The sequence below is a fragment of the Hyperolius riggenbachi genome, chromosome 8 (genome assembly GCF_040937935.1).
Source record: "Hyperolius riggenbachi isolate aHypRig1 chromosome 8, aHypRig1.pri, whole genome shotgun sequence".
Lineage (NCBI taxonomy): Eukaryota > Metazoa > Chordata > Amphibia > Anura > Hyperoliidae > Hyperolius > Hyperolius riggenbachi.
Window position 1 is genome coordinate 44,226,020 of NC_090653.1, and position 27,683 is coordinate 44,253,702.

The 27,683-nt window shown below is 42.0% G+C and overlaps 1 protein-coding gene across 4 annotated transcripts in view; it reads left to right on the plus strand.

Moving 5' to 3' along the window:
- LOC137528775 (complement factor B-like) overlaps positions 1–27,683 on the plus strand; it is a 142,835-nt gene that overhangs the window by 93,817 nt on the left and 21,335 nt on the right. For all 4 annotated transcript variants that reach the window (XM_068250342.1, XM_068250343.1, XM_068250345.1 and 1 more), the window contains 4 exons: positions 7,508–7,625; positions 10,599–10,746; positions 14,108–14,181; positions 18,149–18,258. In XM_068250342.1, coding sequence (XP_068106443.1) covers positions 7,508–7,625; positions 10,599–10,746; positions 14,108–14,181; positions 18,149–18,258 — 450 coding nt within the window. The remainder of the gene's footprint in view (positions 1–7,507; positions 7,626–10,598; positions 10,747–14,107; positions 14,182–18,148; positions 18,259–27,683) is intronic.

A 27,683-nucleotide genomic window follows, 5' to 3' on the forward strand; every position in this document is an offset into this window, starting at 1 on the left:
TAAAAAAAGAGAAAACCTTCTTAGCATTTCACATTTTAACTGTGGCTATTTTAAAGCCAATCCTAATGTAATTTCCTCGCTTACCCTCGTCTGCCTGATTTGCCCACCCTTCACTATAGAAAGTGCATTGTCTCAGCATGAGAAATATTGGCCAGTCAGAGAGAAACAGAGGTGTGGGAGGGGAAAACAGGAGGGAAAGAGGCTTCAGCCAATCAGGCTGCAATAGTTAAAGGGACTCCGAGCAGTGCTTGAAATTAAAAGAGTACACTTACCTGGGGCTTCTTCTAGATCACCGTAAGCGGCAAGGTCCCCCGTCATTCTCCTGGCTCCTCTCCTTCAGCCTCCGCCAACCCCCATTACCGGTGTCACCCGGCGACACCCAGGTGTCGGTCCGGCTCTTCCTGGTTAATGACGCATGGCATCATCACCTCGGCCGCTTTGCGTCATCACGGCAGCCGGCATGACAGGTCTGCACATGCGCAGGTTTTCCGGGAATGTGTGGGTTTTCCGTGCATACGCAGACCTGTCACGCCGGCCACTGTGATGACACTATGCGTCATTAACCAGGAAAAGCCGAACCGACGCTGATGCCGGTAACGGGGGCTGGCAGAGGCTAAAGGAGAGGAGCCAGGAGGACGCCGGGGGACCTCGCCGCCTACGGTGAGCTGGAAGAAGCCCCAGGTAAGTTTACTTTTTTAATTTCATGCACTGCTCAGGGTCCCTTTAAAGGGGAACTGAAGAGAGAGGTATACGGAGGCTGCCATATTTATTTCCTTTTAATCAATACCAGTTGCCTGGCAGCCCTGCTGGTCTATTTCTCTACAGTAGTATCTGAATAACACCAGAAACAAGCATACAGCTAGTCTTGTCAGATCTGACTTTAAAGTTTGAAACACCTGATCTGCTGCATTCCTGTTCAGGGGCTATGGCTAATAGTATTAGAGGCAGAGGATCAGCAGGGCTGCCAGGCAACTGGTATTGCTTAAAGGGAACCAGAGACAAAGCACCCTCATGTATTTTACTATATATATCAGTGGGAACATTAGAGAAAACACCTACTCTGCTCTCTGTTTCATTTTTAACTGTTCAGCTTGCTTCTTACCACCCCTGATAAAATCCCCGACTGAGCAAGCATTCAGTCTGGCTGTGCTCAGAAATCATTATAGCTGAGTCTGTGTTCTCTGATGGCTTTTCAAGCCCAAGCCTGCCCCCTTCTGCCTCTGCTATAATGACTCAGCTATAAAGATTCCTGAGCAAAGCCAGACTGAATGCTCAGTCAGGGATTTTATCAGGGCTGCTAACAAGCAGGCTGAACAGTGAAGAATGAAACAGAGAGCAGGGTAGGTGTTTTCTCTAATGTTCCCACTGATATATATGGTAAAATACATGAGGGTGCTTCATCTCTGGTTCACTTTAATAAGCTGATTAGGATCATCACTGCGAGCGATGCTGTTATTCAATATCTTACTGTTTCTCATCTCTTAATAGGGCTAGTGAAGTATGGTCTTGTGTTCGTTATGGATCAGATTTGCAGACATCAAACCAAGATACAATGGGCCCAACCCAATTCACTATTTCTCCTTAATTTTCTCCTTGGAGATAATTTTTCATCTTCTGTTTAAAATAAATATTGCTCTCTGCAATTGATAAAGTACCCAAAAGTAGGTGAAAAAAGGCCTTTCAAAATTATTCTGAGTATTCTCTTAATTGCTGGTGGCTTAAAATGTAAAAATATCACCTAGGAGAAACCTCAGAAGAAAAAGTGAATTGGATTGGGCCCATTGATTCAGGTAACACCAGGTAGTTAGTCCGGTTTTAACTACTAACTGTACATAGTTTTACGCTTTCAAGGTTTTGAAAGCTTGAATGTAACTATGGACAGTTAGTCATAAAAGGTATTACCTGATTCCTCCTTTGATGGTTTGATGTCCAAGTATCAGTAGGGCTACTAATGGGGACCTATGTCCCCCTCTTCAGGGGTGCTGCTTGGATTTCAGAAGATCTGCAGCACCCCTGGACACCAAGAAAGTGTGAACTCTGCAATATGCGCCATGGGAGAAAGTAGGTGTGGTCATGACAATTTATGGGTGGAGTGAAAGGTACATGATGACTATTATTAAAGAGGAACTCCAGTGAACGTAATGTAATAAAAAAGTGCATACTTTTTACAATAAGTAGGTATAAATGATTTAGTCAGTGTTTGCCCATTGTAAAAGCTTTTAAATCCCTGATTTACATTCTGACATTTATTACATGGTGACATTTTTACTGTTGGCAGGTGATGTAGCTGCTGTATGCTTGTTTGGCAGTTGGAAACAGCTGTAAACAGCTATTTCCCACAATGCAACAGGGTTCACAGACAGGAAACTGCCAGGAGTACCACGGTCCTCAGAGTTTCTTGTGGGAGGGGTTTCACCACAATATCAGTCATACAGCGACCCCTGATGGTCTGTTTGTGAAAAGGAATAGATTGCTCATGTAAAAGGGGGTATCAGCTACTGATTGGGATAAAGTTCAATTCTTGGTCGGAGTTTCACTTTAACCATTTGCGGACCGCAGTGATAGAGATCTACGCCCTGTTTTGATGGGCTCCTGGCTGGCAGGGCGTAGATCTCTATCACCGGCGCCGCCGCTCCCCGCCGCGATCGCGCGCACCGAACCGGCTGCACTTAGCTGTCTTATGACAGCTAAGGCTTCCGGGTATCGGCAGGAGCCGTCACTGATTGGCTGCCTGCCGTGTGATCGCTGTGAGCCAATCACAGCGATCACCCTCCGAAAGGCAACATAGTTGCCGTTCCGCCTCCCTCTCCGCCTCCCTCTCCCTGTCACTGTGGATCTTATGTGACAGGGAGAGACGCACAGCCTGCAGCCGTGACAGGCTGTGCGATTTTAGTGTAAATAAAAATCTTTTTATATCCAGATCTCCCCCCAACCACCTATATATAGATATATATATATATATATCTATATATAGATCTATATCTATATATAGATCTATATATATATAGATCTATATATATATATATAGATCTATATCTATATATAGATCTATATATATATAGATCTATATATATATATATATATATATATATATAGATCTATATATATATATAGATCTATATATATATAGATCTATATATATATAGATCTATATATATATATAGATCTATATATATAGATAGATCTATATATATAGATAGATCTATATATATAGATAGATCTATATATATAGATAGATCTATATATATAGATAGATCTATATATATATAGATCTATATATATATATATATATATATATAGATCTATATATATATATATATACAGATCTATATATATATATATATATATAGATCTATATACAGATATATATATATATATATATATATATATATAGATATATATATATATATATATATCTATATATATATATATATATATATATATAGATCTATATTTATATATATATATATATATATATATATATATATATATATAGAGATATATATATATATATATATATATATATATATATATATATATATATATATATATATATATATATATATATATATATATCGATATATATTTTACTGGATTGTGATTTTAACCACTTGCTGACCGCCCCCTAGGGGCGGCGGCAAAGTGGAGCCCGCAACGACCGCAATACGCCGATCGGCGGCGGCTCGTTGCGGACTAGCTGGCTGGGGATCGCACGCTGGATGTGCCCGCCCGCGACGTCAACCCTCCAGCCAATTAGCAGCGGCGGCGGGTTGTTAACCCCCGATCTGCCGCATGTAAAGCGGATAATACGCTTTGTAATGTATACAAAGCGTATTATACAGGCTGCCTCCTGCCCTGGTGGTCCCAGTGATTGAGGGACCACCAGGGCAGGTTGCAGCCCTCCTAGTAAGTACCCAAGCACACTGATCCTGCCCCCTGATCGCCCACTGCACCCATCAGACCCCCCCTGCCCACCCCTCAGACACCTGTTTGCACCCAATCACCCCCCTAATCACCCATTAATCACTCCCTGTCACTATCTCAACGCTATTTTTTAGATTAGGTCCTAAACTGCCCCCTGGAGGCTCCTGAACACCCCCCCCACACCCTCAGATCCTCCCTAGACCCTCCCCCCTGTGTACTGTATACATCTATTCTTCCCTATAATCACCCACTGATCACCTGTCAATCACCCATTAATCACCCCCTGTCACCACCTGTCACTGCCACCCATCAGATCAGACCCTAACCTGCCTTTTGTGGGCACCTGATCACAAACCCACACCCTCAGATTGCGTGCAGACCCACCCTCAGATCACCTCCGAAAGTGCATTGTTTACATCTGTTCTCCCCTCTAATCATCCACTGATCACCCATCAATCACCCCGTCACCAACTGTCACTGCTGCCCATCAGATCAGACACTAATCTGCCCCTTGCGGGCACCCAATCACCCGCCCACACCCTCAATTAGCCCCCCAGACCCCCTCTGATCAACTCGCCAGTGCATTGCTTGCATATATTCTCCTCTGTAATCACCTACTGATCACCTATCAACCACCCCGTCACCCCCTGTCACTGCTACCCATCAGATCAGGCCCTAATATGCCCCCTGCGGGCTTCTGATCACCCGGCCAAACCCTCACCCGCCCCACCGCAGTGACAGAATTTTTTTTTCTGATTACTGCTGGTACGACTTAATTGCCATGTCCAGGTCACGATTTGAGAACATTCCTGCACTTCAGTGCCAATACAACCTGTCATCTAAGAAGCCACCCTGCTTATGACCGGTTCCACAAAATTCGGCCCCTCATAGACCACCTGTCATCAAAATTTGCAGATGCTTATACCCCTGAACAGTCATTTTGAGGCATTAGGTTTCCAGACTACTCCTCGTGGTTTTGGGCCCCTAAAATGCCAGGGCAGTATAGGAACCCCACTAATGACCCCATTTTAGAAAGAAGGCACCCCAAGGTATTCCGTTAGGTGTATGACGAGTTCATAGAAGATTTTATTTTTTTGTCAAAAGTTAGCGGAAATTGATTTGTATTGTTTTTTTTTCACAAAGTGTCATTTTCCACTAACTTGTGACAAAAAATAAAATCTTCTATGAACTCACCATACACCTAACGGAATACCTTGGGGTGTCTTCTTTCTAAAATGGGGTCACTTGTGGGGTTCCTGTACTGCCCTGGCATTTTAGGGGCCCTAAACCGTGAGGAGTAGTCTAGAAACCAAATGCCTCAAAATGACCTGTGAATAGGACGTTGGGCCCCTTAGCGCACCTAGGCTGCAAAAAAGTGTCACACATGTGATATCGCCGTACTCAGGAGAAGTAGTATAATGTGTTTTGGGGTGTATTTTTACACATACCCATGCTGGGTGGGAGAAATATCTCTGTAAAGGGACAATTGTGTGTAAAAAAATCAAAACATTTTAATTTACAGAGATATTTCTCCCACCCAGCATGGGTATGTGTAAAAATACACCCCAAAACACATTATACTACTTCTCCTGAGTACGGCGATACCACATGTGTGACACTTTTTTGCAACCTAGGTGCGCTAAGAGGCCCAACGTCCTATGAGTACCTTTAGAATGTCACAGGTCATTTTGAGGCATTTGGTTTCTAGACTACTCCTCACGGTTTAGGGCCCCTAAAATGCCAGGGCATTATAGGAACCCCACAAGTGACCCCATTTTAGAAAGAAGACACCCCAAGGTATTCAATTAGGTGCATGGGGAATTCATAGAAGATTTTATTTTTTGTCACAAGTTAGTGGAAAATGACACTTTGTGAAAAAAACAATAAAAATCAATTTCCGCTAACTTGTGAAAAAAAAATGAAATCTTCTATGAACTCACCATACTACTAACGGAATACCTTGGGGTGTCTTCTTTCTAAAATGTGGTCACTTGTAGGGTTCCTATACTGTCCTGGCATTTTAGGGGCCCTAAACCGTGAGGAGTAGTCTAGAAAATAAATGCCTCTAAATGACCTGTGAAATCCTAAAGGTACTCATAGGACTTTGGGACCCTTAGCGCAGTTAGGGTGCAAAAAAGTGTCACACATGTGGTATCGCCGTACTCAGGAGAAGTAGTATAATGTGTTTTGGGGTGTATTTTTACACATACCCATGCTGGGTGGGAGAAATATCTCTGTAAATGGACAATTGTGTGTAAAAAAATCAAAAGAAATCTCATTTACAGAGATATTTCTCCCACCCATCATGGGTATGTGTAAAAATACACCCTAAAACACATTATACTATTTCTCCTGAGTAAGGCGATACCACATGTGTGACATTTCTTTTGCAGCCTAGGTGCGCTAAGGGGCCCAAAGTCCTATGAGCACCTTTAGGCTTTACAGGGGTGCTTACAATTTAGCACCCCCCAAAATGCCAGGACAGTAAACACACCCCACAAATGACCCCATTTTGGAAACTAGACACTTCAAGGTATTCAGAGAGGGGCATGGTGAGTCCGTGGCAGATTTCATTTTTTTTTGTCACCAGTTAGCAGAAATGGAAACTTTTTTTTATTTTTATTTTTTGTCACAAAGTGTCATTTTCCCGCTAACTTGTGACAAAAGATAAAATCTTCTATGAACTCACCATGCCTCTTAGTGAATACTTTGGGGTGTCTTCTTTCCAAAATGGGGTCATTTGGGGGGTATTTATACTATCCTGGAATTCTAGCACCTCATGAAACCTGACAGGTGCTCAGAAATGAGAGAGATGCTTCAAAATGGGAAAATTCAATTTTTGCACCATAGTTTGTAAACGCTATAACTTTTACCCAAACCAATAAATATACACTGAATGGGTTTTTTTTTATCCAAAACATGTTTGTCCACATTTTTCGCGCTGCATGTATACAGAAATTTTACTTTATTTGAAAAATGTCAGCACAGAAAGTTAAAAAAAATCATTTTTTTGCCAAAATTCATGTCTTTTTTGATGAATATAATAAAAAGTAAAAATCGCAGGAGCAATCAAATAGCACCAAAAGAAAGCTTTATTAGTGACAAGAAAAGGAGGTAAAATTCATTTAGATGGTAGCTTGTATGACTGAGCAATAAACCAATAAAGCTGCAGTGGTCTGAATGGAAAAAAGGCTCTGGTCCTTAAGGGGTGAAAAGACTGCGGTCCTTAAGTGGTTAAGAAAGCGCAACAGAGGATGTACCACCTTTAGCAACTGAAAAAGTTTGGCCTACCTTAAAATCGAATGGTGCAGTTCTACACTGCGATCATTGAATCAAGCATGTCATCATCTATGACTGTATGGTTCGGCTCCTTCTCAGTACTAGAAAAGGTGAGACTGCAGCGCATCATCCGATCAGCGGAAAGGATAATTGGCTGCAGCTTACCTTCTCTGCAGAAAAATAGGGTATTTGGTGCTTTCGATAAACTTCTTTGCCTTACTGTCAGCTGTTGATTGCTGTAACTTGCACTCCTTTTTAGAGATCAGGGAGCCTCCTTATCATCTCTGTAATTTTGTCATTACAGCACCCAGATGGAACTGTACAGCAGATGGGAGGATCCATCATATCCCAAAATTTCATCCTAACAGTTGCTCACAGCCTTCATAATAATAATCCACAATCTATCTCAGTGACGGTTGGCAGTAAGTATTGTTCTACCACTCTACTCTGTATCAAATCACACTGCGTCATTGTAGAACAGCAATGCAAACTCAAATGAAAAATGTGGAACTCAAAGGCAGCCTCAATTATATCCATAACGGAGGAGCGATCATTATTGTGCTTCCTGTATTATGGGGCTCCCTGCACTATGGTGCTCCCCTCATATTGCCCCATTACGGTGGCATTCATAATATGCATCTTGACAAGAAAGAGGAGGTAATGCTCCAGTACTAAGAAGTCGGGATGCAGGAGGGGGCAAGGAGCAAAGTAATATGTCTCAACTCAGCAAGTGTGGCCTGCTCCTAACCATGGAGGCCACAGATGAGTGGGTCAACAACCAATGGATAATGAGATACATAGATAAAGAACGTAGACCCACAAAACATACATTTCAAAAACATGGAATTACATAACCAGAATTAGTGATGCTCTCCGGATTAAATTCGGGTTGAAGTCCGAATGAGTTTCAGTCGGATTTCATCCTCCCAATTACTGCAGTTGAGTGGGTGTGTGTGGGGGGTTAAACTTACCCAGCAGGCGTCTTCTTTAACCCTTCCTACAGCGTGTCCCATGCTGCGTTCCAAGCTGCAGTCACATGACTACAAACACTTCCTTTTTCAAGGAGGAAGCGTAGTAGTCACGTGATGTTGCTTGGAACGCAGCGTGGGACGCGCCGTGGGACGCGCCGTGGGACGGGCTAAAGAACACGTCTGCTAGGTAAGTTTAACCCCCCCTTCCCCACACACACCAGCTTATCTGCAGTAATTAGGAGGATGAAATCCACATGAAACTCGTTTGGATTTCATCCGAATTTAATCCGGAGAGCATCACTGACCAGGATGTTATTTGGCATGATATTTTGAATCTATGGTCACTCACCATATGTAAAACAATGATCAGCATTAGTGTTGATCGTAATCGGCTGATTAAGATTATGTGAAACTTCAATTTTTGCAGTTATGCACATATGTAATTACAATTTGTAAATTCAGTTGATTCAGTGTATTCATTCGTAAATGTGAGTATTTTTTGGTATAATTTTGATGTAATTTTCTAGGTGAATAGCAACGCCCCCATACTTGTCACCAAAATTGCTACATATGTTAGGAAGAACAGTGTGGGTGTACAGTGGCTTGCAAAAGTATTCGGCCCCCTTGAAGTTTTCCACGTTTTGTCATATTACTGCCACAAACATAAAACAATTGTATTGGAATTCCACATGAAAGACCAATACAAAGTGGTGTATTGGATGAGGACAACCTCCGAGGCCATCACAGAGCAGCTGTATTTGTACTGACATTAGATTACACACAGGTGCACTCTATTTAGTCATTAGCACTCATCAGGCAATGTCTATAGGCAACTGACTGCACTCAGACCAAAGGGGGCTGAATAATTACGCACACCCCACTTTGCAGTTATTTATTTGTAAAAAATGTTTGGAATCGTGTATGATTTCCGTTCCACTTCTCACATGTACACCACTTTGTATTGGTCTTTCACGTGGAATTACATTAAAATTGATTCATGTTTGTGGCAGTAATGTGACAAAATGTGGAAAGCTTCAAGGGGGCCGAATACTTTTGCAACCCACTGTAAGTCAAAAAAATATATTTAAAAAAAAAAACATGCAGTTTTTGAGAAAATTGATTTTAAATATGAAAAGGAAAAAGGATTTTTAAACTTTTTTAAACACAGAGAAATGACATTTTAAAAACCTTTTCCTTTGCATTTGTAAAATTGATTACAAACTACAAGGTCTTTTTGAAAAATTATTATTTTTTTACTTGTACCCAGTATTCTCCTTAACAGATGTAGCAATTTTGGTGACAAAAGCATATATGGAGGCTGTGCTATTACCCGCTGAAATGCAATGATGCAAAAATGATGCGGAAATTAGAAATTATTACAATTACAAATGAAATGAATTAAGATTTTTCCCGAAATTTCACATTACGATTTTGCATTGTAATTGCGAATTTGAATGCAACATTATGCCTATGTGAAATTGGTGCTCATCCCTAATCAGCATCCAAGTCCAAAAACGATTTTACATACTTGACTGGATAACTAAATAAGGAATACGTGAAGTCAACAATACATATGTATAGTACAACAATCAAATCACTAAAAAGAACAATAAAAGGACTCCTCACAATGCCCTATATCATCAAGTGTATTTACTAAAATAAATAAATAAATAAATAAAGTTCATAATATATTATATTCTGAATCATAATAATAAAGAGCCTATTATAGAGGTGGATGTGTATGCTAATCCAATAATAATAAATCAGAGGAAGCCTGAAAAAAAAAAAAGAAATGCAGCCTTGCACACATCTCAGGAGGCATTTTGGCCCTCTCCTCTTTACAGACACTCTCTAAATCCTTTAGGTTTATTGGCTGTCGCTTGGTAACTTGAAGCTTCAACGTCCTCCCAGATCTTCTATAGGTTTGAAGTCTGCAGACTCACTAGGCCATCCATTACCGTAATGTTCTGCTCCTTTAGCCACTCCTTTGTTGGCGTGGTATGTTTTTGGGTCATTATGCTGGAAGACCCTTCCTTGACCCATCTTCACTGCACTGGCCGAGGTAAGAAGGTCCTTATCCAAGCTTTTACAGTACATGGTTCCATTCTTTGGCCCCTCAATATGGGGAAATCATCATGTATGGTTAGCAGAAAAAAGCCCCATATGGTGTTTGGTCTTTGCGTCATACTCAGTATTTCTCTTCCCCCAATTAAAATATTTTATAGCATTCCCATCATAGCCATAATTTCAGAGGACACTTTGCTTTGTAAAATATTTGCCATCATTCCATAAACTATTTCAGTCTAAGCTATGGCTTAATGAAAACAAGACTGTGTCATTAGCAGCCCACATATATATTTGTTAATATAAGGAACTGCCATATAGAGGCTGTTGCTATTACACATTATTTTTAACTGATTTCAGGAAATGTTGCATTGAAAGTAAGGAATGTCTATCGTCACCCAAAGTACAACCCTACTGGCAAGAAAGACAAGAATATTGCACAGTCCTTTGATTATGACTTGGCTCTTATTGAACTGGAACAGAAGCTGGTTTTCTCATCAACTGTCAGGTAACATCGTCCATCATGAACAGGTTGATCACGTTTGTGTTGGAAGTATCAACAGGATTATTACCTAAACTGCAGTATAGTAAAACAACCACAAGATGTCACTGTCTATAAAATTAGATGGTGATCTCTATGACATTCTTATTTCCTGTATCCACTCTGTGTTCCTCTCTGTTCCAAGTCAGCTGTATTTCCTGATGGTGGCGTATGTTTTATCTCTGCATGTTTTTCTTCAGTAAAGAGTTCTAACTTATTATACTGGGTGTCTATCTGCGTGTACAGACCGCTTTGCTCCATCAGTTTGTACTAGAGATGTCGCGAACCCCCGATTTTCGGTTCGCGAACCTTCGCAGAAGCTGCGGTTCGCTGAAAAGTTCGCGAACCGCAATAGACTTCAACGGGGATGCGAACTTTGAAAAATAGAAAAAATTATGCTGGCCACAAAAGTGATGGAAAAGATGTTTCAAGGGGTCTAACACCTGGAGGGGGGCATGGCGGAGTGGGATACATGCCCAAAGTCCCGGGGAAAAATCTGGATGTGACGCAAAGCAGCGTTTTAAGGGCAGAAATGACATTGAATGCTAAATTGCAGGCCTAAAGTGCTTAAAAACATCTTGCATGTGTATACATCAATCAGGGAGTGTAATTAGAGTTCTACTTCACACTGACGCACAAAACTCACTGTGTAATGCACCGCAAACAGCTGTTTGCGTAGTGACGGCCATGCTGCACTGGTGCGCACCATGGCGAGAGTGTAGGCCGTGGCGGTTTTCAAGCCCATATGGTCGCTGGGCTGTGGTAGCTCAATGATAGAACAACAGTGACTGTCCAGCTGATCAAATTTGGTCTGTCCACAATGAAGCAACGACCTTATTATCTTCTTGTATGTAGGTAGGCATAGGTAGGTGTCCCAGTAGTTAGCTAAGCATAGGTAGGAGTCTCAGTATAGGTAGGTAGGCATAGGTAGGAATCCCAGTATAGGTAGGTAGGCATAGGTAGGTGTCCCAGTAGTTAGCTAGGCATAGGTAGGAGACCCAGTATAGGTAGGTAGGCATAGGTAGGTGTCCCAGTAGTTAGCTAGGCATAGGTAGGAGTCCCAGTATAGGTAGGTAGGCATAGGTAGGTCCCCTAGTATAGGTAGGTAGGTAGGTGTCCCCGTATAGGTAAGTAGGTGCCCCAGTAGTTAGGTAGGCATAGGTAGGTGTCCCAGTATAGATAGTTAGGAAGGGCCTGGCTGGCACAGTAATAACAATTACCAAGGTCCAGCTGCAACAGATAGGGCTGTATAATGTCAGTGAGCAACACACACACAAAAAAAAACACATCAGGAAAACATTAGAGCTCTCAAAAGAGCTGTTGAGGGGTGCTATTTTAGCAATAACAATCAGTCAGGAGCAAGCCAAGAGCCTAACTAATATTTCCCTAGGAGAACAAGTCTGCAGCAGCTGTCCCTAGTCTGTCTCTAGCAGGCACACGAGTGGGTATAATGGCCAGCGAGCCTGCCTTATATAGGGGGGGGGGGCTCCAGGGCTTAGTGTAGCCTGAATGGCTACAATGTGCCTGCTGACTGTGATGCAGAGGGTCAAAGTTGACCCTCATAGTGCATTATGGGGCGAATCGAACTTCAGCAAAAGTTCGCTTGGTCCAGGCGAACGCGAACCCCCAAAGTTCGCCTGGAACATCTCTAGTTTGTACATATAGCACCTGCGCAAACTCATTATATGCCTCTTTACTATGGCTTCCCTGTACAGATCACACTCAAATCCAGTTATTGTCATCTCTGAACAGCAGTGCGCTCTTGAATTATCTGAGCAGAGAGGGAAATCTAGCACTAGCCTTTCAAAAATGAGAGCTGAAAAACTGGGCATCAGTCCAGGGACGTAACTAGAAATCACTGGGCCCCCTGCAAAACTTTGGATGCCCCCCCACAGGTAAACTGACAACCAATCTTATTCAATTGGCTAGTGCACACTTGAATGAGTTTTCCACATGCAGTCAGATAAAAACAGACGTCAGTGAAGCACTGGGAGCATTTTCTCTATCAATTACATTGGCTTCTGTGATAAAACTTGCATGTTTTCACACATACAGACACACATGGTGTGCAGAAAACACATACAGAAAACTTAGAGAAGTGTGCTCCCAGCCTCAGCTTATTACACTCTGTCCATATCTAATGGAGCAGAACTGGCTCTGCAGACTCCTCCAGCATTACCACAGTACACAGCACTTGGGAAGGGGGTAGAGAGGTTGGGGGTGAGGTGCTGTACACAAGACCCTGATGCACACTGAATATGGACTGTCTACATATCTCTGTGTGATTCCTTATGAGTGGCTGAGCAGTTGCACTTATTAGAACAATTGTGCAGAGAGCAGAAAGTATTTTCTTAACATTCCCTTAGTTTTCAGTCTCTCGGCACTGGGAAAATAAAGTTCTCCCCCACAGGGTCCCATGAGGCTTCTGTGCCCCCCTGCAGCTGCATCCATTGCAGGGTCTATTGTTACGCCCCTGCGTCAGTCATTTTGTAGAAATTTGAAAAACAAATAGTGTTATTTAGAGCACTGTAGTGATATTCAGTGACCTCAGCTCTTTGGCCAATGATCTGTGCACAACACAGCCAATAAGCTCACAAGTGACCACCACCACCACACAAGTAGATGAACAATAAGATGGTAAAGGCACTCAGTTCTAAAAGATAAAACCCTTATTCAATGTAGATCAATTTGAACAATTCTGCAAACAGAACACAAAGTGCAATGCAATTTGACATTTCATTAAATAAATCGCACATAAAGTTCTTAGTGCATTGCAACAGTAAAACTTGGCCACTTATCAAATTCCCGACCGGTTTCGGCATTGCAGCATTGTCAGGGGTAACATTTTTTAGTCCATCTATTCGTGTGGTGGTGACCACTTGTGAGCCTATTAGCTGTATTGTGCACTGGGTGGCTACGGGTCATTGGATATCATGATTGTGGCTTCTGGATGAAGGAACCTCTGATAGCTCCTTCATTGGCTTAAAGGAGTCAACACTTTGAACACGTTTGACACTTCTTTTTTTAACGTGGACTCTGATTAACCAAGTGTCTGCTAAACTCCTCCAGTGTCTCTCTCTCTCTCTCTCATGACCTGAGGAAGGACGTGTTAGCCTGAAACATGGCCAGGGTATGTAGTCTGACAAAGCTGCTCTAATAAAGTGAAGGGAAGTTTTCCTGTTGGTAGAATCTCGGAGTCTCCATGCTTGTTTCCTGCTGCTGGCACTGACACAATGCTAGCATGAGTCCTGGGGCACATTATGTAGCATTGAGATGCATTCTTTTTTATTGTTTTAAACAGTGTTACAAAACAGCTTTTCTTCCTTAGGCCTATCTGTCTGCCGTGCACCCGCGGGGCATCCAGGGCATTACGGAAGATAGGGGCAACTTGCAAAGACCATGGTGAGTGCTCAGAAAAACAGTAGATGGAAATGTTGGCAAGGTAGATGGGCATTAATTAAAGAGACACTGAAGCGAAAAAAAAATTATGATATTATGATTTGTATGTGTAGCACAGCTAAGAAATAAAACATTAAGATCAGATACATCAGTGTAATTGTTTCCAGTACAGGAAGAGTTAAGAAACTCCAGTTATTATCTCTATGCAAAAAAGCCATTAATCTCTACGACTTTCAAAGTCGTGGAGAGGGCTGTCTTCTGACTTTTATTATCTCAACTGTAAGTGAACAATTTTCTTTTTACCAGCTAGAGGAGAGGTCATTAGTTCACAGACTGCTCTGAAAGACTCATTTTGAATGCTGAGTGTTGTGTAATCTGCACATATTATAGAATGATGCAATGTTAGAAAACACACTATCTACCTGAAAATAAAAATATGAGAATCTTTTCTTTGCTGCTAATCTTCTAGTAATTATTCATAGTACACAACCAGTTCATTATATCATATATTTTTTTTCACTTCAGTGTCTCTTTAACCACTTTACCACTGAGGGGTTTTCCCCCTTGAGCACCAGAGCAATTTTCACCTTTCAGTGCTCCTTCCATTCATTCGTCTATAACGTTATCATTACTTATCACAATGAAATTAACTATATCTTGTTTTTTTCGCCACCAATTAGGCTTTCTTTAGGTGGGACATTATGCCAAGAATTATTTTATTCTAAATATGTATTAATGGGAAAATAGGAAAAAATGTGGGAAAAAAATCATTATTTTTCAGTTTTCGGCCATTATAGTTTTTAAATAATGCATGCTACTGTAATTAAAACCCATGAAATGTAATTGCCCATTTGTCCCGGTTATAAAACCTTTTAAATTATGTCCCTATCACAATGTTTGGCGCCAATATTTTATGTGGAAATAAAGGTGCATTTTTCTCAGTTTTGCGTCCATCCCTAATTACAAGCCCGTAGTTTATAAAGTAACAGTGTTATACCCTCTTGACATAAATATTTAAAAAGTTCAGTCCCTAAGGTAACTATTTATGTATTGTTTTTAATTGTAATTTTTTTTTTAATTACAAAAAAAAAAATTGGGGAGTGTGGGAGTCAATTTTTTGTGTAAAACTAAAGTATCTGAATATGAAAAATGCTTTAGGGTGTAGTTTTACGATTTGGCCACAAGATGGCCACAGTAACTTTTTGTTTATGTGACCTGCAAGCGTCGGAAGGACGCTTGCAGTAAGTGCTATGAGGCTGGGAAACTTTTTTTTCTCTTCACAATGATCGCACTGCTTCTCATAGAAGCAACGGATCATTGCAGGACTTAGATCAACGAATGGGAACAGTTTTTCCCGTTCACTGATCTCCGGGCGAGCAGGTGGTGGTGTGCACGAGAGCGGGAGCACAGGCACGAGCGAGCGGGAGCGCGGGCAGCGGCGGGAGTGCGGGAGGTGCGAATATCTCCATCCCTGGGGGTGAAAGGATGGAAAAACGGACAGAGATATCCGTATAGCTGGGGGTAAAGTGGTTAAGATCCTTAGTGAGGTGCGAGAAGAATAAAAATAGCTAAAATTGTTAAAAGTGCTGAGGAGGCAGTGGTGGACTTACCTCCTCGAAGCAGACACAAATACTATCAATTTGAAAATCACAGAAATGTTATTGACATACTCCCCAAAAGACATGCAACGCGTTTCACAGGTATGACCCTGCTTCATCAGGCAATAACATGAGTATATAACAGTAGCAGATCTAGGTAACATCAAGCGCCTCTGTAAGGGCTGGATTTGGACATTTTACTGCCCAAAGCCCACTGTCACCAACCCAGACCCCCCCAACACCCCCCCCCCCCACACACACACACACACTGCCCCATCGTGTGCACCACCCGTCCTCGTGTGCTCTCACTGTCCCGTTTGTTCTTCTGGTCCTGTGCTCTAATTTTGTGCTCCCTTGATCCTGTGTACTTCCTTGGTCCTGTGCTCCCCCATTCTGTGCTGTGCTGTGGACTGGGTTTGTGATTGGTGCTTTTACATATTTGGCAGTTAAACTACACTGCATTGCCAATGCTGGTTTGCAGTCTGAAACCGGCCTGAGGGGTAAAAACCCTGAAACCTGAAGTGGCTAAAATCATTACTTTACCATGAAAATATGCGGAAAAACAACATTTTTACCATGGAATTTTTTTACTGTGAAATATTTTTTGCGAATTAAAAAACGTGTTTATTTTCAATGGCATTTTTGCTAGAAAATCGCATGTAACATTATTTTCACGAAAACGAATGTGGAAACAATATTGGTATTTTCGCTCATCACTGGTCTGCCGTATCCTCTTGTCTGAGTGCCAGCCGAGACCATTGTCCTCCTCTTTCTCCCCTTATTTCTTGCGTACATTCAATGTGGAAATGGACAGAGGTGCCAAAGCAATAAAAAAAAAAAACCCAGGGAAGGTAGTGGTGGACTTACCTCCTCCAAGCAGATACAAAAACAGGTTGATATTATATCAACAAGCAAATGTATTTATATATACACTCCAAAGGGGCAAAGCAATGCGTTTTGCAGGTGTGGCTCCACTTCATCAGGCAATAGGGGATGGAGCACACAGCAACAAGTAGTGATGATCGTAATCAGCAAAATTACGATTTCGCTAAATTTCGCATACATTTTTGCAATTACGCCTATGCGTAATTACGATTTGAAAATTAAATTGATTTCGTAGTCATTCGTAATTTCGCATAAAAATGTGTGTAATTTTCACGAAATTTCACATAGTTTTGTGCCGAATTTTCCAAATAGACCACATAGTTTTTAAGAAAATCGATTTAAAAAATGCAAAGAAAAAATGTTTTTTAAACTTGGAAAAATGACAGTTTAACCACTTCAGGATTCGGCGTACGCATAACTACACCCCTGAATCCTGAAGTGGATGCCATGGAAACGGCCGCTCAAACCGTTCCATGTCAGTTCACGGAGCGTGTCTCCGTGAACACCCTGCGAGCCGCCGATCGCAGCTCGCAGGGTAAATGTAAACACACGGGGAAGATCTTCCCCGGTGTTTACATGTAAACGGCGCTGCTGCGCAGCAGCGCCGTGGCAGAGATCGGCGATCCCCGGCCTCTGATTGGCCGGGGACCGCCGGCACCTGATAGGCTGAAGCCTATCCTCTCCGGCGCAGGACGGAATTCCGTCCTGCGCTGCTCACAAAGCGGAGAGAGAGGGAGGGAAGGGGAAGGAGGCCAGGGAGCGCTGCGGAGGGGGGCTTTGAAGAGAGCCCCCCCCCCGCAAGCGCATGCAGCCGGCGGCGATCAGACCCCCCCAGCAGGACATCCCCCTAGTGGGGAAAAAAGGGGGGAAGTCTGATCGCCCTGGCTGCCAGCTGATCGGTGCTGCGGGCTGGAGAGCCCACGCAGCACCGATCAGCAATATACCCCCCTGGCACAGAAGTGGTTAAAAACCATTTTTCTTTGCATTTTTAAAATCGATTTTCTCAAAAACTACAATGTCTTTTTTTTTTTTTTTTGCCTTGTTCCCACTATTCTTCTTAACACATGTACTAATTTTGGTAGCAATAACATGTATGGGGGCTTTGATATTAACTGCCAAAGTCGGCACATCATTTCGCGGAAATTATGCAAACATTTTGCGAAATTACAAATACTACTATTACATACGCAATCAATTACAATTTTCCCTAAAATTATGCATTACAATTACGATGCGAAAATGCGAATTTTGATGCGAAATTTTGCACATGCGAAATTTCGGCCCATCACTGGCAACAAGTATCTATGACTCAGCCTAGTGCCCTTGCGTACATTCAATTCATTCATGTAGCTGCACACAAAGTAAAAGATAATCCTAAGATCACCAGAAATCATGGAATTCAAAACTAAGAATGATACTAAGATAATTCATTTTTCTTTAATCTTTTGCGAAAATAATTGATAACATTTGTTTTGTTTTTCCTCTAGAAAATGCATTATTCCCTGAAGATGAAGAACTGATCAGAGCGCTCTTCATTTCAGGGAAAAATAGAGATGTCTCAGAGGAGATGAATGTATTCATAAAACAGGGAAGAAAGGTCTGGCAGTTTTCTACGTACTTCTGATCACCGTTATATGTTTATGTCAAGTTTGTGCAATGTTTTATGAGGCCATCATTGTGGGGCTTGCATAGACCTACAGTGTACCTGAGACAGTGTACCTGAGACAGTGAAAAAAAATATACATACCTGGGGCTTCCTCCAGGATGATTGCTTCCCCGCCGTCCTCCTCCACTGCCTGCATCGTCCGTAGTTTGCATCGGAAAGTCCTCCAGTTGTTGTCAGTTAGTGCAGGTGCAGTATGAACACACACGCTCCCCGCTTGCACTCTCATTTATTGTGCAGGCGTAGAGCGCTCCCAGCAACGGCACCGCAACAGGGCACATGCGCTTTCAAGGGCAAGCTGTGGACGATCCAGGTAGTGGAGGAGGACAGCAAGGGAGCGATCAGCCTGGAGGGGGCTGGAGGAAGCCTCGGGTATATATATATATATCTATATACAGTATATAAAATCGGATGTACAGTATGTATGTGTGTATGTGTATGTGTGTATGTATGTGTGTATGTGCCGCGATCACACGAAAACGGCTTGACCGATTTGAAGGAAACTTGGTATACAGATCCCTTACTACCTGGGGTGATATGTTCTGGGGGTCTCACAACCCCCCTGTACACCTGGGCGGAGCTACACATAGCAAATTCGATTTCACCCATTCATGTCAATGGAAAAAATGGAAAAGGCTGCCATTCTCACAGTAATCAAGCCAGAGTCCCCACACTTGGCTCAGTTGGTCACTTGGTGTCCGCGGTTACAAATCCAGGAAAAGTGGGTGGTGCCTACAACAGCCAATCAAAATTAACCTATTGATTTTCAAGGGGAATATTTAAACTGCTGCCATTATTATACTGTTAATGGCAGAGGCTTCAAGCTTGCTACAGTCGGTTATTGGGTGACTGGGGTTCAAATTCACTAAAGGGGGTGAAGCCACCAACAGCCAATCAGATTTCTTTGCTGGATAAACTGCTTCCATTCACATATTTTTGATGCCAGTAACCCGAAGGCTCACAAACTTGGTCACTGAGTGACTGTGTGTCAAGGTCACAAAAAGTGGGCTGAGCCAAAAACAATTTTCACTGGTCAAATATAAACTGCAGCCATTCTTACACTGTTATTGGCAGGGTTCTTAAACTTTGCACAGTTGGCCACTGGGTAACTTTGATTAATATTCAGAAAAATGGGTGGAGCCTACAACAGCCAATCAGATTTGTTAGATTGATTTCAGCCATTCTGTTATTGGCAGGGTTCTCAAACTTGACACAGTTGGTCTGGGACTGGGATTAATATTCAGGAGAGTGGAAGGAGCCTATAACAGCCAATCAAAATTCACCTATTGATTTTCAAGGGGAATAGTGACATTGCTGCCGTTTTTACACTGTTGATAGCAGATGCCTCAAACCTGGTACAGTTGGTCACTGGGTGACTGGGGTTCAAGTTCAGAAAGGGGCGGATCCATAAACGGTCAATAAGTTTTGTTTAATTTCAATGGGAATATACAAATTATTGATACCAAGGACCCCAAAGCTCATAAACTTGGTAATTGAGTGACTGTATGTCAAGGTTAGAAAAAGTAGGCATTACCAACAACTACATTTTTTACATGGGAAAATATAAACCATTCTTACACTGTTAATGGTAGGGTTCTCAAGCATGACACAGTTGGCCATTGGGCGACTGGAATGAATATTCAGAAATTTGGGTGGAGCCTACAACAGCCAATCAAAATCCACCTATTGATTTTCAAGGGGAATATTTACATTGCTACCATTCTTACACTGTTAATGGCAGCGGCCTCAAACCTGATAAAGTCAGAAATTGGGTGACTGGGGTTCAAATTCACTAAAAGGGTGGAGCTACAAACAGTCAATCAGATTTGTTATATTGATTTCAGCCATTCTGTTATTGGCAGGGTTCTCCAATTTGACACAGTTGGTCACTGAATAACTGGGATTAATATTCATTGCTGCCATTCTTACCCTGTTAATAGAAGATGCCTCAAACCTGGTACAAATGGTCACTGGGTGACTGGGGTTCAAATTCAGAAAGGGGGCAAAGCCACAGACAGTAAATCATATTTGTTTAATTTCAGTGGGAATATACAAATGATTGATACCAAGGACCCCAAAGCTAATAAACTTGGTATTTGAGTGACTGTATGTCAAGGTTAGAAAAAGTGGCCGGTGCCAACAACTACATTTTTTACATGGGAAAATATAAACTGCAACCATTCTTACAATGTTAATGGTAGGATTCTCAAGCTTCACACAGTTGGCCACTGGGTGACTGGAATTAATATTCAGAAATGTGGGTGAAGCCTACAACAGCCTATCAAAATCCACCTATTGATTTTCAAGGGGAATATTTACATTGCTACCATTCTTACACTGTTAATAGCAGAGGCCTCAAATCTGGTACAGTCGGTCGCTGGGAGACTGGGGTTTGAATTCTGAAAAGGGAGCGGGCCACAAACAGTCATTTGTTTAATTTCAATGGTGAAATGCAACGTATTAATGCCAAGGACCCCAAAGCTCATAAACTTGGTTATTGAGGGACTGTATGTCAAGGTTAGAAACAGGGGCAGAGTCAAAAAAACCTAAATTTTTACATGGGAAAATATAAACTGCAGCTTTTCTTACATTGTTAATGGCAGGGTTCTCACGCTTGACACACTTGGTCACTGGGTGTCTGCGATTAATATTCAGAAAAGTGAGTGGAGGGAGGCTATAACAGCCAATCAAAATTCACCTATTGATTTTCAAGGGGAATATTGTAACTGCTGCCATTCTTACACTGTTAATGGCAGAGGCCTCAAACCTGCTACAGACGGTCATTAAGTAAGTGACTGGGGTTCAAATTCACATAAGGGGCAGAGCCACAAACAGCCAATCAGATTTCTTTGCTTGATAAACGGCTTCCATTCACACAATTTTGATGCCAGGAACCTGAAATCTCACAAACTTTGTCATTGAGAGACTGTGTGTCAAAATTATAAAAACTGGGTGGAGTCAAAAACAGATTTCCCTGGGAAAATGTAAACTGCAGTCCTTCATTGTTCAGCAAGGAGAAGTCCTTTCCTGTTAATGGCAGGGTTCTCAAACTTTGCACAGTTGGCTACTGGGTGACTGGGATTAATATCCAAAAAAGTTGGAGAAGCCTAAAAAAGCCAATCAAAATTCACCTGTTGATTTTCAAAGGAGAATATTGAAATTGCTGCCATTCTTGCACTGTTAATGGTACAAGACTCAAATCTGGAACAGTTGGTCGTTGGGTCACTGGGGTTCAAATTCAGAAAAGGAGGCAGAGCCACAAACTGAAACTGGTAATCAGATTTGTTTCATTTCACTGGGAAAATACAAATTATTGTTGTCAAGGACCCCAAAGCTCACAAACTTGGTCATTGAGTTTGTTTGTTAGGGTTAGAAAAAGTGGGCAGAGCCAACAGCAGCCAAATACAACGCCGGGTCATCAGCTATATAGATCATATATATATATATATATATATATATATATATATATATATATATATATATATATATATATAGTTATCTATATATAAAATCGTGTGTGTGTGTGTGTGTGTGTGTGTGTGTGTGTGTGTGTGTGTGTGTGTGTGTGTGTGTGTGTGTGTGTGTGTGTGTCGCTATCACGCGAAAACGGCTTGACCGATTTGAACGAAACTTGGTATACAGATCCCTTACTACCTGGGATGATATGTTCTGGGGGTCTCGCAGCCCCCCTGCACACCTGGGCGGAGCTACAAACAGCAAATTAGATTCCACCCATTCAAGTCAATGGGAAAAGGCTGCCATTCTCACAGTAATCAAGCCAGAGTCCCCACACATGGCACAGTTGGTCACTTGGTGACCGAGGTTACAAATCCAGGAAAAGTGGGCGGAGCATACAACAGCCAATCAAATTTCAGCCGTTCATTTTAAATGGGAAAATGTAAACTGCAGCCAATCTTAGACTGTTGATCACAGAGTTCTCAAACTTGACACAGTTGGTCACTGTTTGAATGTGATTAAGATTCAAGAAAATGGGTGGAGCCTACAACAGCCAATCAAAATTCACCTGTTGATTTTCAAGGGGAATATTTAAACTTTTGCTATTCTTACACTTTCAATGGCAGAGGCTTCAAACTTGCTACAGTCGGTCATTGGGTGACTGGGGTCCAAATTCACTAAAGGGGCGGGGCCACATACAGCCAATCAGATTTCCTTGGTTGATAAATTGCTTCCATTCACACATTTTTGATGCCAGGAACCTGACAGCTCACAAACTTGGTCATTGAGTGACTGTGTGTCAAGGTTACAAAAAGTGGGCGGAGCCAAAACAACTTTTACTGGGAAAATATAAACTGCAGCCATTCTTACACCGTTAATGGCAGGGTTCTCAAACTTTGCACAGTTGGTCATTGGGTGACAGATTAAGATTTGGGAAGGTGGGTGGAGCCTACAACAGCCAATAAAAATTCACCTTTTGATTTTCAAAGGGAATATTTCATCTGCTACCATTCTCTTATACTGGTAAAAGCAGATGCCTCAAACCTGGTACAGTTGGTCACTGGGTGACTAGGGTCCAAATTCAGGAAGGGGGCGGAGCCACAAACAGCCTGATTTGTTTATTTTTCAATGGGAATATACAAAGTATTCATACCAAGGACCCCAAGGATAATTGAGTGACTGTATGTCAAGGTTAGAAGAAGTGGTCGGTGCCAACAACTTCATTTTTTACATTGCAGGGTTCCCATACTTTACACAATTGGCCACTGGGTGACTGGGATGAATATTCAGAAATGTGGGTGGAGCCTACAACAGCCAATCAAAATGTACCTATTGATTTTCAAGGGGAATATTCACATTGCTACCATTCTTACACTGTTAGTGGCAGAGGCCTCAAACCTGATACAGTCAGTCATTGGGTGAATGGGGTCCAAAGGGGTGGAGCCACACACAGCCAATCAGATTTGTTAGATTGATTTCAGCCATTCTGTTATTGGCAGGGTTCTCAAACGTGACACAGTTGGCCACTGGGTGACTGGGACTAATATTCAGATAAGTGGGTGGAGCATACAACAGCCAATCAAAATTCACCTTTTGATTTTCAAGGGGAATATTTACATTGCTGCCATTCATGCACTCTGAATGGCAGAGGCCTAACACCTGCTACAGTCAGTCACTGGGAGACTGGGGTTTAAATTCTGAAGGGAGCGGGCCAAAAACAGCCAATCAGATTTGTTTAATTTCAATGGCAAAATGCAACTTATTGATGCCAAAGACCCCAAAGCTCATAAACTTGGTCATTAAGTGACTGTATGTCAAGATTAGAAATAGTGGGCGGAGCCAAAAACAACTAACTTTTTACACGGGGAAATGTAAACTGCAGCTTTTCTTACACTGTTAATGGCAGGGTTCTCAAACTTCACACAGTTGGTCACTGGGTGACTAGGATTAATATTCGGAAAAGTAGGTGGCGCCTAGAAGAGCCAATCAAAATTCACCTATTGATTTTCAAGGGGAATATTGAAACTGCAGCCATTCTCACACTGTTAATAGCAGAGGCTTCAAACCTGCTACAGTCGGTCGTTAAGTGTTTGGGGTTCAAATTCAGTAAAGGGGTCGGAGCCAAAAACAGCCAATTAGCACAATTTTGATGCCAGGAACCCAAAAGCTCACAAACTTGGTCATTGAGTAGTGACTGTGTGTCAAGGTTACAAAACGTGGGTGGAGTTAAAAACAGATTTTCTGGGAAATTGTAAACTGCAGCACTTCTTCACTGTTAATGGCAGGGTTCTCAAACTTAGCATAGCTGGTTACTGGGTGACTGGGATTAATATTCAGAAAAGTGGGTGGAGCCTAAAAATGCCAATCAAAAATCACGTCACTTTTCAAGGAGAATATTAAAATTGCTGCCATTCTTGCACTGTTAATGGCACAAGCCTCAAACCTGGTACAGTTGGTCATTGGGTCACTGAAGTTCAAATTCAGAAAAGGGGACAGAGCCACAAACAGTGAATCAGATATTTGTTTCATTTCATGGGAAAATACAAATTATTGATGCCAAGGACCCCAAAACTCACAAACTTGGGCATTGATTAGTGACTTTGTGTCCAGGTTACAAAAAGTGGGCGGAGCCAAAAACAAATTTCACTGGGAAAGTGTAAACTGCAGCCCTTCTTACACTGTTTATTTCAGGGTTCCCAATCTTTGCCCAGATGGTCACTGAGTGACTGAGATTAATATTCAGGGAAGTGGGTGGAGCCTATAATGGCCAATCAAAATTCACCTGTTGATTTTCAAGTGGAATATTTAAATTGCTGCCATTTTTACACTGTTAATAGCAGATGCCTCAAACCTGCTACAGTTGGTCATTGGGTGACTGGGGTTCAAATGCTGGAGAGGGGTGGAGCCACAAACAGCCTATCTGATTTGTTTAATTTCTATGGGAATATACAAAATATTGATGTCAAGGACCCCAAAGCTCACAAACTTGGTCATTGAGTGTTTGAGTGTTAGGGTTGGAAAGTGGGCGGAGCCAACACCAGTCAAATACATACCCGGGCAACGCCGGGTCATCAGTGGGTGGAGACAAATACAAATTTCACTGGGAAAATGTAAACTGCAGCCATTCTGTTAGCATGGTTTTTAAACTTTGCACAGTTGGTCACTGGGTGACTGGGATTAATATTCAGAAAAGTGGGTGGAGCCTACAAAAGTGAATCAAACGTCACCTGTTGCTTTTCAAGGGAAATATTTAATTGCTACCATTCTTGAACTGTTAATGGCACAGGCCTGAAACCTGGTACAGTTGGTTATTGGGTGACTGGGGTTCAAATTCAAGAAAGGGGGTGGAGCCACACACAGCCAATCAGATATGTTTCATTTCAATGCAGATTATTGATACCAAAGACCGCAAAGGTCACAAACGTGGTCAGTGAGTAATTGTGTGTTAGGGTTAGAAAAAGTAGGCAGAGCCAACACCAGCCAAATACATACACGGGCAACGCCGGGCAATCAGCTAGTATATATATATATATACTAGCTGATTGCCCGGCGTTGCCCGTGTATGTATTTGGCTGGTGTTGGCTCCGCCTACTTTTTCTAACCCTAACACACAATTACTCACTGACCATGTTTGTGAGCTTTGCGGTCTTTGGTATCAATAATCTGCATTGAAATGAAACAAATCTGAGTGGGTGTGTGTGGCTCCACCCCTTTTTCTGAATTTGAACCCCAGTCACCCAATAACCAACTGTACCAGGTTTCAGGCCTGTGCCATTAACAGTTCAAGAATGGTAGCAATTAAATATTCCCCTTGAAAAGCAACAGGTGAAGTTTGATTCACTTTTGTAGGCTTCACCCACTTTTCTGAATATTAATCCCAGTCACCCAGTGACCAACTGTGCAAAGTTTAAAAACCCTGCCATTAACAGAATGGCTGCAGTGTACATTTTCCCAGTGAAATTTGTATTTGTCTCCACCCACTGATGACCCAGCATTGCCCGGGTATGTATTTGACTGGTGTTGGCTCCGCCCACTTTCTAACCCTAACACACAAACACTCAATGACCAAGTTTGTGAGCTTTGGAGTCCTTGGCATCAATAATTTGTATATTCCCATAGAAATTAAACAAATCAGATAGGCTGTTTGTAGCTCCACCCCTCTCCAGCATTTGAACCCCAGTCACCCAATGACCAACTGTAGCAGGTTTGAGGCATCTGCTATTAACAGTGTAAAAATGTCAGCTATTTAAATATTCCACTTGAAAATCAACAGGTGAATTTTGATTGGCTATTATAGGCTCCACCCACTTCCCTGAATATCTCAGTCACTCAGTGACCATCTGGGCAAAGATTGGGAACCCTAAAATAAACAGTGTAAGAAGGGCTGCAGTTTACACTTTCCCAGTGACATTTGTTTTTGGCTCCGCCCACTTTTTGTAACCTGGACACAAAGTCACTACTCAATGCCCAAGTTTGTGAGTTTTGGGGTCGTTGGCATCAATAATTTGTATTTTCCCATGAAATGAAACAAATCTGATTCACTGTTTGTGGCTCTGTCCCCTTTTCTGAATTTGAACCTCAGTGACCCAATGACCAACTGTACCAGGTTTTAGGCTTGTGCCATTAACAGTGCAAGAATGGCAGCAATTTTAATATTCTCCTTGAAAAGCGACATGTGATTTTTGATTGGCATTTTTAGGCTCCACCCACTTTTCTGATAATTAATCCCCGTCACCCAGTAACCAGCTATGCTAAGTTTGAGAACCCTGCCATTAACAGTGAAGAAGGGCTGCAGTTTACAATTTCCCAGAAAAATCTGTTTTTAACTCCACCCACTTTTTGTAACCTTGACACACAGGCACTACTCAATGACCAAGTTTGTGAGCTTTTGGGTTCCTGGCATCAAAATTGTGCTAATGGAAGCAGTTTATCCAGCAAAGAAATCTGGCTGTTTTTGGCTCCGCCCCTTTACTGAATTTGAACCCCAAACACTTAACGACCGACTGTAGCAGGTTTGAGGCCTCTGCTATTAACAGTGTGAGAATGGCTGCAGTTTCAATATTCCCCTTGAAAATCAATAGGTGAATTTTGATTGGCTCTTGTAGGCTCCACCTACTTTTCCGAATATTAATCCTAGTCATCCAGTGACTGTGTGAAGTTTGAGAACCCTGCCATTAACAGTGTAAGAAAAGCTGCAGTTTACATTTCCCCATGTAAAAAGTTAGTTGTTTTTGGCTCTGCCCACTATTTCTAATTTTGACATACAGTCACTTAATGACCAGGTTTATGAGCTTTGGGGTCTTTGGCATCAATACGTTGCATTTTACCATTGAAATTAAACAAATCTGATTGGCTGTTTTTGGCCCGCTCTCTTCAGAATTTAAATTTCAGTCTCCCAGTGACTGACTGTAGCAGATGTTAGGCCTCTGCCATTAAGAGTGCATGAATGGCAGCAAAGTAAATATTCCCCTTGAAAATCAAAAGGTGAATTTTGATTGGCTGCTGTAGGCTCCACCCACTTTTCTGAATATTAGTCACAGTCACCCAGTGGCCAACTGTGTCATGTTTGAGAACCCTGGCAATAACAGAATGGCTGAAATCAATCTAGCAAATCTGATTGGCTGTTTGTGGCTCCACCCCTTTAGTGAATTTGGACCCCAGTCACCCAGGTTTGAGGCCTCTGCCACTAACAGTGTAAGAATGGTAGCAATGTGAATATTCCCCTTGAAAATTAATAGGTACATTTTGATTGGCTGTTGTAGGCTCCACCCACATTTCTGAATATTCACCCCAGTCACCCAGTGGCCAATTGTGTAAAGTTTGGGAACCCTGCAATGTAAAAAATGAAGTTGTTGGCACCGGCCACTTTTTCTAACCTTGACATACAGTCACTCAATTATCAG